Raw genomic sequence first — 15,025 nt, 5'->3', positions numbered from 1 at the left:
AATACCATTTTTTCTTAATGGGTTTTCCTGCTTCAGTACTGTGTGCCTTAACCATGTAAGCCTACTTGATGCTTAAGTTCTAACAGTTCTCATACTTTGGGTGAAGGCTAGACAGGCAATTAAATGTCTGTGTGTTACTAGAATTAGGAAAGTGCTGGTAAAATATATCTTTGTTTTCTTAATATACTTTAACACTAAATAGGCTTCACTTGCACTTTCCACAGGACATGCTGGTATCTGCAAAATGAACTGAATGCTACTTTTTTTCTAGATTATACAGGAGAAAAAGTTTGGAACTTTAATGTAGGACAACAGTCATTATTTACCTTGTTTTCATGAAATGTGTCAGTAAATGCTAAGGTATATACAGGAATTGCTGTTATTCTTACATTCCTCTTTTCTAATTCTGTAATTATTTAGTGAATTTGTGTATAAGTTAGAGTTCTGGGTGAAGTAATGAAACAGATTTCTCAGTAATGTGTCAATATATTTGAAGTTGAAGTCTTTCTGCAGTCATTGTCTTTTGTCACTGCAGAGCCATTAACTAATAGCTTCCATCCCAGGACAATAGAGTGAGTAGAGCCTGAGGGAAAATAATTTGCTATAATAAATCTGCAGAAGCACCAGTCTACAACAACTGGATTTTGTAGAAACAGACTATAGAAACCAAGTATTTGTCACTATAATTTGTGAAAGAATAAGGCTGAAAAGAAATGACTGGCACTCACATAATCAGAGGGAAACAAAAGAGATGTGCTTTCTAGCAGGGAATTCTTGTTTAACTGTGACACCAGCTGAAGAAGAAAGTGCAAAGCCTTGAAAAACAACACTTCAGTTTGGAAAAGAGTCCGTGTACAGCAGGGAGGATCTCGGCACCCTTCAAGGACCCCAACTTTAAGCCTCAGGAGTGATCTAGACTAGTGAGAGGAAGAAATTAGCTGAATCTGTTTGTCTTTTTATTTAGCTCTGGTTTTCTTGAGCTTCTGCAATAAAGATGAGTTTGTCTTGGAAGCAAGAACAAGTGTTTTGTTCACTTTAATTAGTATATCACTGTTAAGTGAACTGTAAAATTAGTAGTGCTAAGGTCGGAGTTGGATGAGAGTATGCATGAGCTACGTGGGAGTCAGAAGAACCCTGGGCAAGTCCTAGGAGTCTAAAGCAGAGGTACCTGAAATGAAAAAAGAGGAGAACCAGTGCTAATGAGATCCCAGCCTAACCCAAACCCAGGGAGATGGGAGCTGGCTGTTGCTCCCATCTGAGGAGCTGCCAGATAGGGAGAACTCTTGATATGTAATGCCTTGAGATTGTTGGCTGTGGGACTGTTCAAAACAACTCACTGATAGGAGTACAGAGTTTTCAGAACAGCTCACAAAGGGCAGTTATCTGGCTCTGTAGCCCAGCTGGGAGAGGTGTTTTTGTGTGAAACATTTTATTTAGGTATTACCTATATCCAAAAAGTGCCAAGAGTACAATTTAAGTTTTAAGAAATTAGACTGAAGGAAACTAGGATAATAGGAAACAAGTTGGAAGTTCTTGACTTGATCTCCTTAAGGGCCACCTTGTAGAATCAGCAGCTCCAGCTTGGCTCTTGTGATTGCCAGAGTGAGAGGGGGCGAGCTAGAAACCTGAGTGGATTTTGAAAACCTAAATTTTAGTGTTCACTCACAAGAGGAGGAATAGAAAAAGCATTTCACTCTGTCTTTGAGTTCAGAGCACTTGTGCCACACGCAGAGGACAGTTCCTTCCTGTGATGAGATCTGGAGATAAGAAACTCTAAGCATCAGATTGTTTTGGAGTTATTCCTGTTTCTCCAAAGGAGAAACAGTATCAGGCTCCAGTATCCTGCTCCCACTCACATAAGTGATACCCCAGCACTGGGTGAATATTTAAGAACTTATTACTACCACTACCCCATTTCAGTAGTCCATGTTGGTTTTGTTCCATCTATGTCTTTGAAGGAATAGAGACAGATAAGGAAGATACAAAGTAGAAGTTCAGGGTGAGGAAAACTAGTAACATGGTGCTTCAGTTTACATATCAGTGGGAAAGCTGCCGTAAAGACTGATGAATAGCCTAGGGTTGGCCCTCAGGTAATTTAGGCACCATTTTTGCTTTAGTCAGGCTGAATGCTTCTGTGCAATTTATAACTACTAAACAATTCATGCTTTTCCTTAATAAGATATATGGATATCTAAGTATCTCTTGAGAGTAAGAAAATCAAGAACTACATTAGCAACTGTTAGCGAAGGTTTTTAATCCTTCATTCTGTGCCACTACTGAGACCTAGGGTGTTAACAGGAATGCTGTAAGGCAGTTTTGTTCCAATCAGGAAAAACAGCTGATATATTACAACACTAGTTTCCCTAATGAATTCTGAAAGTATTTAAATTTCACATAATAGCTGATGTGCATTAATCTTGATCCTTGCAAGTCTATAGCGGAAGCTCAACAGCAGTTGTATATCAACAACTAAATGGCCTGCTTGAAGCATGTGCTAAGATGCTGGTAGAAGAGGAGCAGTGCTACTTCTATGCTACTAATGGTGGGGGGAGGTATAACAGGAGTTAAAATGGGTAGATTTTCCCATTTGTGAGTAGTTTAGTAATCATTAGAACTCCTAGTGGGTTTTCCCCACTAGGGAAAAACAAAATGAGGTTTTGCAGAAAAACTTGAACTTACTTCAGAAGTCTGTTGTATCAGCCTGATTGTGGAGAATTGTCCCTGTATTGTTATCAGCCAAGCACGGGAAAAGCAGAATATGGATGTTTTCATTTCCCCACCTCACAGTAGATGCTGCAGCAGCAAAAGTGTCCTTTGCAATGTGGCTCAAGCATATTGCCACCTTGATGTGCAGGAGGGGTCCCTGTTCTCTGAAGGGAACACCTCTGATTCAGAGCCTCGTTTGCTGTTTCTCAGACTACCACTGTGGCTTGAGTGTGCCCTTAGCTATCCCTGGAAGTACTTACTGGAAAACTAAATTGAATATATTACAGTATTTATTTTGCCAGTTACAGTGATATAATCCATCAGACAAACTAGATCATGTTAAATGCTCATACAAAATATATTCCTACTAGGCAGAGGACCTGTAGATCTTGTAGGCACAATCAACAGAAATATAAGAGACACATCTTTCAGCTGATGTTGCTGTTCACTTCAGACTGCTGTGTCTGGAATAGTAATACCTGAAAGTCTGACAAGAAGGTTTTCACTGTTTCAGGTATTAACAAGGGTGGGTAAACCACACCTGAGCTTCGGGGACTAGACTGCCTGCAAAGTCCTGGTATGGGGCCAGGCTTCCTTCTGCCATGGCTGCACACATGCACTATCCCTTGCAACAAGGGTAACCTGGTTGTGCAGGCTAGAAAAGAGCAGGGGATATATCTAAGTCCCTGTTTCAGGCAGTTCAGCTGTGGAGAAAGCCTACAAAGTGATTTTATTCCAGAAGTCATGCAGGAGGAAGTGTCTGGTCTTTCTCCCGGTCAGGCCCCTACCTGGCCTGTCGGACCTTGCTCCTGTCCCTGCACCACTGTGGCTTTCTCATTCTCAGCAACTAGAAAGGGAACAATTTGTGGCAGCCTTAATTTTTGTTAAATGTTTGAAGCACTAGGACTCTCAGTAGTCATCTGGGGCCCTGAGAGACACCTTTTCACACATCTCTCTTGTGTGAATCCAAATATCTGGGTAACTTGAGAGTCATACTTTATATGAGCCCATGGCTGGTACCACTACATGTTCCTAGCAGTAGCACAGGATCACCCGTGCCCTCCCAATAGCTATGATGCCCCAACACCTGCATAATAAGGTAATACTCATTAAAAGAGGACTAGAAAGACAGTGGGCAGCTTGCTTTGCTAAAGGATTTAATTGGTTTACCACACGGTTAGGCAGGCAGCAGAGCCAATAAACCAAGTGAGTATCCAGTTAAATCATAGAATCCTAGAATGGTTTGGGTTGGAAAGGAACTTAGAGATGACCTAGTTCCAACCCCTCGCCATGTTCGGGGACACTTTCCAGTATACCAGGTTGCTGAAAGGCCCATCCAACCTGGCCTTGTCTGGGAATGTGAGGACGATGAAGGACTTCTTTTTGTGGCAGGAGTGAGACAGTATATTTCATGAAACAATATACCTGCATGGAAAGAATATGCATATTTTACCTGCTTGAAGAACAATATTTTAAAGGAATTTTAAGTCTTTTCTTGTGCTCCTATGGAGACAGGGTGTTATCAATATCCATACAGAGTTGGTAATGTATTTTGTGTTATTTCTGATATTTTATGACGAAACAGAGATGTTCTTAGTTAACATTCTTGTGAGGAAAGCCATTATTCAGTGAATGAACATCCTAGAAAGATCTTGGGTTTAGCTGTTTGAATTTTAATCTCAAAAATTTATTGAAAACAATGACTAATAGAAGAGTTAGTAAAAATCAGAGTTAAAAGCTTCAACAAAATCATCTTAGCTTTCAATCTAATATAGTGTACCCCATGACATATTTATTAATATACATGTTAAATAATCTGTATCTAATTTAAAAGTCACCACATAAGTAGGAGAATATAAATTCCTGCTTCCAGCCGCCCTGGTTAGCACAGTCAGCATGTTATGAGCTAAATTGTATCTTTAGTCATTAAGATGCACAATAATGTTCTCAGTGTTAGAGTGATGGTGGCAAATCTGACCAGGATGGCAGAGTAGGTGAATTCCAAACATTGCTTTGTAGCACTGGGTCTTTAAACTGTAGCTGTACTCTACTACGATGGCACTGGGGTACTGCCACCTGAGAGAAAAATGAAGGTAGTTTGACTTTCCTCAGAGAAATCAGATGCTGTTTCTTTTCCAACTCCTTATTTTGATGTAATTTATAGTTTTCTGAATTGCCTTACTTTTTTGACAGCTTTGCACATTAATTTTATTCTTGCATTCCTCAATTTTTAAAGCAGTAGCTTGTATTTAGATCTCTAGTGAGAAAATTATTCTTCATCGCTATCTGAGAATATTTCCTGCAGTGCTTCCTGTAACAGAAATTAATGTGACTGACACCATTTTCAAAAGGCTTTTTTCAAACCAGATCCAGATAGAATTGCTGTACTGTAGCCATTAGGCACTGGTGAAGGAAGTCTTGAAGCTTGCTTTGCTCATTGCTGATCCTTGATATCTCCTATTACGGCCTCCCAGAACTACCCAGAATCTCTACAGAACTGTAAATCAATACCATCTGACATCTGTTGTCAGAATGGGTAATATTTGTAAACTAGAAGAAGCTGGAGAGAGAACTCAGTTCAAACAACAAAGGCTGGTTATAGCTTTAAAAATACTGGTATGTTGATGGACATGTATTTTTTGTCTGAATATTGGCTTGTTCCCCTGTTGGGAGGTTATTCAAATGCAGTCATTTAGAAAGGGGGTGAGGCTGTTCAGGAAAGGTAAATAGATCTGGCGTCTCTGTTTGTTTACAATAGGATTAAGGGATGATACGCCTCTGTGCGTTTTCCATTATGCAAATGCCAGGTAACGATCTGGCATTCTACATAGTGAAAAGGATGTTTAATTTTCTGCTGTCTTCTACAAGTCAATGACAAGAGTATTTGTTACGTGATCTAAAACTGCAACTGTCACATTTGCCTTTTGAAGGAATAGTCAATGCTGCATGTTGAAAATGTCTTATTTTAACAATTATGGGGATTATTTTTAAGCAACTTAATAAAATAGCAAGTAATAGTTTAGATGCGTAGTTTGTTTATCTGTAATTTAATTATATGAGCAAAATTGTAGATTCAACTTTTCAGTTTTACATTATCCAATGTATTTGTTCTCTGTCTCTAATTAGTTCAATGCAGAGAAAATTAGTTCAGTGCACAGTCTTTTGTTTTAAAGCTTTATTGCTACACTGTTTTTGAAATGTCCCTAGCAAATGTTGAATAGTGATGAAATAACCATTTTCATTGAGTTGCGGTGGGGGTTTTTTTGTTACTAAATTTCCCTGTTGGTCTAAATGTCAGGAAAACAGGCTTGCCAAATGGATGATTTTAGCAAAATCTACAAACTACCACTTTTGACACAATATTGTGATTTCTGGATTTATTTTAAAATTTATATTACTTCCTGACTTTAAAAACTTTCTTTCCATTTAGGTATACGTTGAGTGCTTACTTCAGAGAACTATAAAGCTTTTGTCAAAATAGTTTTACAAGTTGCCAGAATAGTTTCTCATCATCAGAATAGTGTGCAGGTTTGCTGCCTCTTAAAGCAAAAGGCGCTGAAGCTGTACAGAATTCAATTAGATCTCACTTTAGCATTGTGTTAGTTAAAATACATTTTGGAGCTGTCAGTTGGAGTTGATAGATTTCTGCAGAGAGGTTTTTGTGAAGAGCATTAAAAGCCTGCTGCTCGTCCAACTGCAGGGTCTCTTTCTGCACGCTGTGGCTGTGCAATGAATGTTCTCTTTGCATTTTTCTGCATGTTAGATTTCTGGATCATCCTGTAATCCCGCAGACAACCTTGGATGAGTTCTTGAGGAAGTATGTGAGGTGTCTGGCATTTGTTCCTGCTACACTAAATATTGTCCTGTTTGTCATAGCATGAGTGTAAAGTAAAAACTCAGACTCCAGCTTGCCAATACGGAGCTACACTGTATTGCTCTTAAGGCTGTGTGCTTGGCAGTGTGCTATGCCAGGGCTAGAGAGGACAGAAAATTCAATGTTACTGCACAGATGTTTGAGACAAATTGCCAGAGGGTAGACACCTGAGATTTACAAGCTTGCTATGGACAATTGCTCACTGTCGTATCAAACGTACATGAAAGATGTTGTCATGTATCCCGTGCTAAGAAACTGCATAACTTAGAACATCTCCCTGAAAATTGAATCATTTTGTCTGCCCTATGTAATGTATTAATGCTCACAACACTGATTTAAATCTGTGTGCTCTCAGGCCTCGTATCCTTTAACCTTGTTAGCTAAGTACTGGGCTGGCATCTTTAAAATTGGTTGAGGAGTAGTTTTCCTGGTTTATTGGCCCTAATTCATAATAACTGAAGCATATTTCCACAGAACTAGTTCATCTAAATAAGTTGTTCTCAGTCAGATTCCAATGGAAGAGAATTCTTGTTGCATTACCAAACTCAGAATTAGCCTTTCTCCATTATGGAAGGAGTTTACAGAAAGCTGTGGGCCAGGTGTGTGTGGAAATTGGGACAGACCTTCCACATCAGACTTCAGAGGTGTGCCTGGGGCTGCATAGGGATTCTCATAGGGTTGTAATGCTCTTGGAAGGCAGCAAGCCGTTTCAAAATGCCGTTTTCAAACCATTGCCTTCCAAAGTGCTTACAACTGCTATTTGAGTAGTCTCATTAGAGAGTAACTTGACTGTATTTGGTACGAAATTTAAGTCCTGATTTATGGTGTAAGCTGATTTCTTATAAAAGACTAAACACATTTAGTCTGCAGACTCTGCTTCATTACTGTACCAATTTAAGGAGCTATTGAAAAAAAATCAGGTCAGTTTGCAATAATTTTGGCATTTACTCTAACGGAATAGGGATGGGGATTGTGGGTATGTGGAGTTTAAAGTATGCATGAACATTTATTACAAAATTGCTATAGTTTTGTTTTTCAAATTAAAATCAAAGTTTGGAGAAGATTTAGGTTTGCTTTATTTAACACGAGGGTTATGTTGCCCTTTGCTTATTAGATGCTTCTATTTTAATGTAGCACTGTATTTCGTAAAAGGGTGCCATTGAGGTGCAAAACAGACCAGAGACAATCTGCTTTTCAATTAATAGAAAAAAATGGGGTTTCCAACATCATTTATTTTCAGCTAACTATAAATCAAGGCCTTAAGATAATAGAAGCAACTAATACTGGACTTCTTTTTAAACTGATTTGTTCCCTATGGCTCTTACAGTGAACTAAATTTGAATTCAAATTATAAGGATTATAAGTTTTAATTCAACCTTTAGTTGTATTTGCAATTATATTTTAGTGACAGATCAAGAGCTAAACAGATTTTATTCTCAATTTTTCCTGTGCTGTTTTTCACATGTATACACTGTGGTCTATTGCAAGTTTGTAATGTCTTCTCTTCCTGTCTCTTTATTTGGAATACCACTAAGTATATTTCACATTAACACTCTGTAGATTCAATTTTCCTAAAAATAACTTTTATACATGTATACCTACAAGTGCGGTTTTTTTACTATCATGTTGAATTCGACATGTAGTTTAGTCAGATATCTTAATAATTCATTTAAATACATGTTTTTTTAAAATGTAGTTGTATTTTTAAAAGACTTCTCCGTCACATGAACTGGTAGGCCTCCTAGTACTGGGTATTACAAAGGTAAAATATTAATGCAGAGGCAAACTTGAATTGTACAAGTTTTTTCTCAGAGTTGTCAGATATTTGAAGTTCTAAACTCAGTCTTTTGCCAAGCTTAATTGTTCATTTATGAGGTTAAAGATGTTCAGTTGTTACCCATATGTTTGGGTTTTAATAGCAATCAAGCAAAATTTCTTTTAAAACATGCAAATCAGGCTAATGGAAGCCTGCAACATATTGCTGAGTCATTTTCTGTAAATATTAAGGTAGAATCCTGTATGTGCTTACCTTTTACACTCAAAAGTGTTATGCACTATGGCTCTCAATCTGGAAATGACAAAGAGTGGGCACAAAATAATGAGGAAAATACACATTTCAAATTGTCTGTTAATAGATGTGCTGTCATGGGTATATACTGCTTTTCTCTGAAGGTAGAAATTATTAATGAAATGTTATCTCCCTTTTCTGAATTTCCAAAGAAAAAGTGCAGCACTGTGTTAATGTTTTTCTCCATACTTCTGTCATAGTTAGCTTTGCATCAGATTTTGTAATACTCATTGAAGTGTTTTTGGAATAGCTATGAAGCTGCAGTTTACAGTATGCAAATAGTGAAAGGTGTTTATATCTTAATAAGAACAATATTCACATTCCCAAGAGACTTTTTGTTTCTTCTAGCAGAGGACTAATAGTTAGCTGGGTTTTCTTTTTTGGTTTTGATGGGTTTTTTCTTCCTCATGAGTGAGGAAGTTTTCATAGCTAGATTGAATAGAGCTGTCATTCTAGCCTTGATGAAAGAACAAGAACTGACAAAATAGATGACATTCAGTCTTCCGCATTTCCAAAGGTACTGTTTAATACAATCGAATGAGGGATGAAAATATGCCAGGACTGTCCCTTAAAGTTTTCTGGAAAGTCTTTTTGTGGACGGGAACTCCAGTCTTTAATTAACTACTTATAGTGACTATTTCAGGTCCCTGTATTTTTTTGTTGATTGTTCCCACTGAAATCCAGTTGCTGTGGAGTAGATTTAAATTTTAAAAGTGGCTTTGTTGCATAAATTAGTAATTTTCTGGTCTTTGCCTTCATTATTTTGTAAATGAAAATGTTCCTCACTTTTAAGAAATTATCAGCTAGCAGTGAGGTGCTGTTTCTCCACAGACCTTTTTTCAGTGGGATCTTTGCTGTTGATTTAGGTCCCAGCAAGGTCATGGTATCTGGGCTGGTTCTAAAAACCTTGCTCATCCTGCCATGTTCTTTAATCATTATCTGCAGTTGCATGTGATTCATGTGTATAGATTAGAACTGTCAGACTGTCAATTTTATTTTTTTCTGTTGGTAGATACATCAGTTTCAATAGATGCAGTGTTACAAACTGATGAATACAAATGTTTTGAGCTGTGAGCATTGTGCTATAGATGCCCTCCTTGTCTTTGTCTTTATTTCTCAGCAGTACATGTATACTACTTAGCTACTACTTGTTAAATATGCACAACTTTTCTTTTGCTGAGTAAGGCTCTTTCAACTTTCTTTAATTCCCAATTAGCTTTTCTCTAGCTAATAGCCTCGTTAATGCCTAAAATAGTGCTATATCTCTGAAGGCTGAAATCATCATGAAGTGAAACATCATGCCTGTGTATAGCTTTTAATGGAAATGTGCCAGGATTTCTTCCAACTGGGCATTTTTAGTCTTGAGTGTTTCCTTCCCCGAATTGCATGCTAATGTAGGCTGCTTGGAAATGAGTGTTATGCCTGATAAACTGCTTTTGATTGTTTATTAGGCTGCATTTAATGCCCTGTAACTCCCTCAGCAGGCCACATTTGAGTTCCAATAGCAAAATACTCCGGAAATGCTTTCACCTCATCCCATTATTCCTTGTTAGGGATTTAAACCCCAGACTGAATCCCAGGGCTTCAGCCTTACCTCCTGGAGTATTACTTCTACCACCCTATACTGAACACAAAAACCCACTTAACATATTGTGAGGAAGCACTAAGCAGCAGCAGTGTATCTTTTTGTCCCACTGGTGCAGCAGAAAGGAAAACCATGGAATACAGTACTGCTTGCTTCCCATTTTGATTCGGACTCCAGTCCTGACTTTGCACCCCACCTTGTCCATCTCTCTGAAAAGCTGAGATAGAAGAGGGTCATGTGTCACAGAACCAGCCAACAAATCAAGCAGTCTGGGCTCTTGAGAATTAATATTTCTGGGGAAATGGCTATAAGAATATCTGTATAAATAAAAACAGCTTTGTATTTCAATGTTGCTTACAGGCTCTCAAGTTTGACTATTTATTTTTACTTATTTCTTTTGGATATACTTAATTCCAGTCACTATTTATAGCAAAGGTCTTTCTTGCTATATGCTACTTCTCTTCACTCTCAGAAGTTAAATGGACCATTGTTAAATTACTGCTTTTTGCTACAAGATAAAAGATCAGTTCATGAATTTTTTCATGATAGCAAGTAGATGCATCCTCTTCATAATGAAACCCCACCTACTAATGAAAAGGACAGTTACTTAAGAGATACGCCCTTTGCATGTATTTTTCAGTTTGAAATTTGATCAAATGATCAGGGAAAGATTTTGAAGGGGTTTCTACAACTCATTATGAATTCTGTGCAATGCAAAGTCTCAACTTTATTTTTGTCTCGGAAGTACATGTCTGATATAAAATTCCCTTTTGGCAAGGAAAAGAGATTTTAGCATTCCACAAATCCAGATTCTTTTCCTTATGGCTATGTCCCAGTTGAAGTGTTAGATTTTCCTTGGAGATCTTTCACAACCAGGAGCATGATTCTTTCAGCAGGATATGGTGTACATCAGCTTCCTGTTGAAACTGGTTAATACTCCAGAGATGCCAAGAAATGTGTTGTGCAGCCTGGCAGTACTAATCCAAAGAGACATAAAATGGGAAGAATGAGACCCCTGTGTTTGGAAACATGAAAGTATAAAAGCTGGTGCAGTGAGATTTGGTTAATCATTTTGGTTTTATTTTTATAAAAGAGCAAGAACTTGAATATTTCAGAATTGTATTTTGATAATCTCTTGTTCACACGATGGGTTTCTTTGTTCTTTCGGGATGCAAGAGGAAAATAAATCAACTCATTATTTTCAGCCTTAAACTTTGTTTTCAGTCTTTGTTCAGAAGAATGGAAGAAACAAAATTAACGGTACTTTGTTCTTTGCACCTACAGCTGACAGTAAATAAGAGCAATTAAAAAATCATTTGTGTGAACTAACTACTGTTTGTTCATTTAAAAGCAAGTGCTGTACTTCTTATCTTGACCTGAAAAAAGGTTTAACACCATTTTTTTTTTCATGTCATACAACAAGATACCTCAATTCATGGATGTCATCTCTGTCTATCATTCCAGGGGTCACAAGCGCAAACTGGAAGAAGATGATGCTGCCAGTGAATCCAGTAAAGAATCCAGCAATGAAGATGAGGAAGGAAGCAGTTCTGAAGCAGATGAAATGGCAGCAGCACTCGAAGCTGAGTTGAATGACTTCATGTGATATTCATGCAGAAGATGGAATCTGTAATTATATTTTACTTCTCATAAACGGATCGGACTTCAGATGAGTCTCTTACATCAGTACTCAGTGTTTTTTCCAAAATGTGTATGTATATTTTGCAAAGCAGCACAAGAGGTGACACATTATTTTACAAAATCAAAAATAGATGTTTTTAAGGTGTTTTATTAAAGGAAAATATACTTTTTTAAACAAAAAAAGTATTAAATGGGACTTGGTGTGCTATGCCAAAGACATGTTAGGAGCTCTGCAGAACCTTCATATACAGGACAGTGACACAAAGATTCATGATTAAACATACAGCAGCTTTTCAAGAATATTACCATCTGCAGTTTATGAGTAATGGTCTTCAAAAATAAAAAGGAAGGAGGAGATAAAGGAGTTGAAATTGTCTGAGTAGTTCAGCAGGAACCTGATGAACTGGTCATCCTTTTCCACAAATAAATGCTATCAAGTATAAAGGACTTTTAAAATAAAAAAAAAAAAAAAAAAGAAAAGAACAATTTATATTTGTATAGAAACAGGTAACGTGATATGCAAGCTTGGTGAACTCTGCACTTGACCCCATCTGTCATTTGCTTCAAGGAGAATACATAATGATCAAAACCCATGTTTTTAAGTTACTTTGTGGAATAGTTGGGTTCTTTAGGGACATCATTTAGATTTTTAACTTTTCTTCTCTGTAACCAGAAATCTAGCACAGCATACTGTGTGATCCTGTATTGCCATAAAAAACATATTCACCCATTTGTGTTGTCTTGGAAAGAACGAGTGCTACTTCAGTCTAGGTAGGATTTAATTTCTTTGACAAGAGATCTGATGTAAAGTTTTTGTATATTCTATTTCATATTTGACCCACAAAACAGATTTTCTTTCATTTAATAAAAATTCATTTTGTACGCTTTGTTTTCCTTTCCTGTTCATTTTCTTCCATCAAATACAATGCATCTTTCCATAGTATCTTTTTTTTTACTGTTATGAAAATAATGAAAAACATTGAAGGCAAGAGCAAATTCATAGATCCAGGCAAATAACTGAGAGAGAATAGAAACACTGGCTCAGAAGATTCCCTTTTTTTTCAGTACGTGAACTCTTACATTCTGACATTTTCTCAGGTCTGTTTGAGTGGTCTCTGAGGATATTGTAAGAAATACTGCTCTGGTACTGAATTTCTGAATCTAGAACCATGGTTTATTCTCAACTGCTAGCAACTGGAGAGATAAATCATTTTAAAACACATTTGCAAAAGAAGACTCATAAATTCAGATATCATGGTTAAAGGGAAGTACTTTCTGGTGCAGAAGTACTTAATTTTGCCACTTGGCAATAAAACAGAGAGAATATTTGAATAGAATCTCAGCCAGTTTTCAAAGAAGAGCCTAGTTTTCAGAGCTCATAATGGCAATAAAAGGAAGACTAAGAAAATAGGAGAATCTTTTCAGGTCTTTTCCACTTCAGAATGCAACGTCAGCATCCACAAGACACAAATAGTGTTTTCTGTGGGATAATGTTAAACTTCTTGGACTTCACACAGGTACCCTATAGCTGAAATCTACAGTGACCTGCCTGCTGTAGCTCTCCATGAAAACAATCAGGATGTCTCTGAGTGAGTTGTATTGTGTAACAGAGGAAAAAGACTAATGCTTGTAAAAGGGGAAGTCAAAATACTTTTTTCAGCAAGTTAAATGCAGCCTTCCCAGCTATTAGAGGATGACTTCTTGCAATTAAATACTAAATATGTTATGGGTATGTTTTGTGTTTTCTTAAATTAAGCCCAGTTGAAATAATTTGAAATAATACCAACTTTTTAGATTGCTGTGATGCTGCAAATGACTTCACAGTTTTCAGCAGAGACTTGTTCTGATTGATGATCTCTTCCAGTCATGCAGCTCTGTGGCAGCAATCAGACTCTGACTGTACACACAGCCAGCGAGCAAACCTGAGTAGGTTGCTGTTAGCTCAGCAGTGTGGCGCCTTGGTTCAAGCTGCTTCTTGGATGCCATGTCCCTGGCATGGCAGCTGTCTCACAGTGCTCATGGAGTGATTTCATACATGTAACGTCATACAAGCTTTTTGGTGTGAAAGGCTGTATCCTCTTCCCAGTTTTATTTTATGGCTGATGCTTTTGATCTAACTGGTGGTGTGTGCGTGTGTCTGGGAAGGAGCCCTAAAAGTGATCAGTACTCCACTAAACCAAATATTATCTAAACTCTGCGTAAACACAGAGCAAGGAGCTCTCCACCAGACTACAAGCTGCATCTCTCTAGGGCTCCAGTGCCAGTGAACTCATCTGCCTCTATGGGAGCTGCAAAACCTGCAATTGGTACTGCAGACAGAGGCCCCAGAATCAGGCAGCATGCTGACAGGATGAAAGCCAAACAGTTCTCTTAACAACCAGAATGACACTGAAAATTCTTACTTCGACATTGATTACTCAGATATCTCTAACAACCCCTGCTCTCAAATCCTTGCAGTGAGGGGACCTAGTATGGGGGGGGGTTCAGAGGCACCAATCCATTGCTCAGTGCCAGAGCAACCCAGAAATCTGCTTTCTGTCTAGAAGTAGGCTCCTACTCATTCAGGTAGCTGAATGTAGTAAACTGGTCCTCAGCCTCTCTCTGCACAGGCAGGGTGGAGAAATGGAAACTGAAGATTTGATAGATGATAAGTTAAATGCCTTGGCTAACCTGCCAGCAAGAAGTGTTTTGATGTATGAAGTTATCACTCACTCCCACTTTTTTTAAGATGCAGGAACATCCTAGAAAAGGCAAAAAATGTGTTTTGTGAAATGGCTTTTAACTCCTCATTAAGTAACTCCCATCTCTTGACTAGTTGTTTTATCCTACCTTCTTGACCTACTTCCGTAGGTTAGGTAGCAAGGATGTGCTCCCAGGAAGGGCTCTCTTAAAGCAGAATCAAAGACCGGATTCCCGCTGAGGCTGTTGAACTCGGGCAGTGCTGGTTTCTGAAGGTGTACCAAGCATGGAAATGAGCAGAGAAGGGGCATAAAGTGAACTATGTTTCATTAAGCTTTCTGAGCATGTACTATTGCTGCTGTTCAGGAAAGATAGCTCCTAAGGTCTGACAGTGGTTTAAGAACAGGTAAGAGCAGTCATTTCAATTTAAAGACCAGCAGCTTTACTTCTTCCATCTCAACTTGCCCTCAAC

At 38.0% G+C, this 15,025-nt stretch overlaps 1 protein-coding gene across 1 annotated transcript in view; it reads left to right on the top strand.

The window, feature by feature from the left end:
* Positions 1 to 12,848, top strand: part of CTDP1 (CTD phosphatase subunit 1) — a 104,795-nt gene extending 91,947 nt beyond the window's left edge. Inside the window, exon 13 of the mRNA XM_080611402.1 lies at positions 11,698 to 12,848. Within this exon, the coding sequence (XP_080467528.1) occupies positions 11,698 to 11,839 (142 nt within the window). The 3' untranslated portion in view covers positions 11,840 to 12,848. The remainder of the gene's footprint in view (positions 1 to 11,697) is intronic.
* The last annotated feature ends 2,177 nt before the right edge of the window (positions 12,849 to 15,025 follow it).

Source organism: Psittacula echo (genome assembly GCF_963264785.1).
Source record: "Psittacula echo genome assembly, chromosome: 2".
Classification (NCBI taxonomy): Eukaryota; Metazoa; Chordata; class Aves; order Psittaciformes; family Psittacidae; genus Psittacula; species Psittacula echo.
Note: the sequence above shows the minus strand (reverse complement) of the source record. Positions and strands in the feature narration are given on the sequence as shown.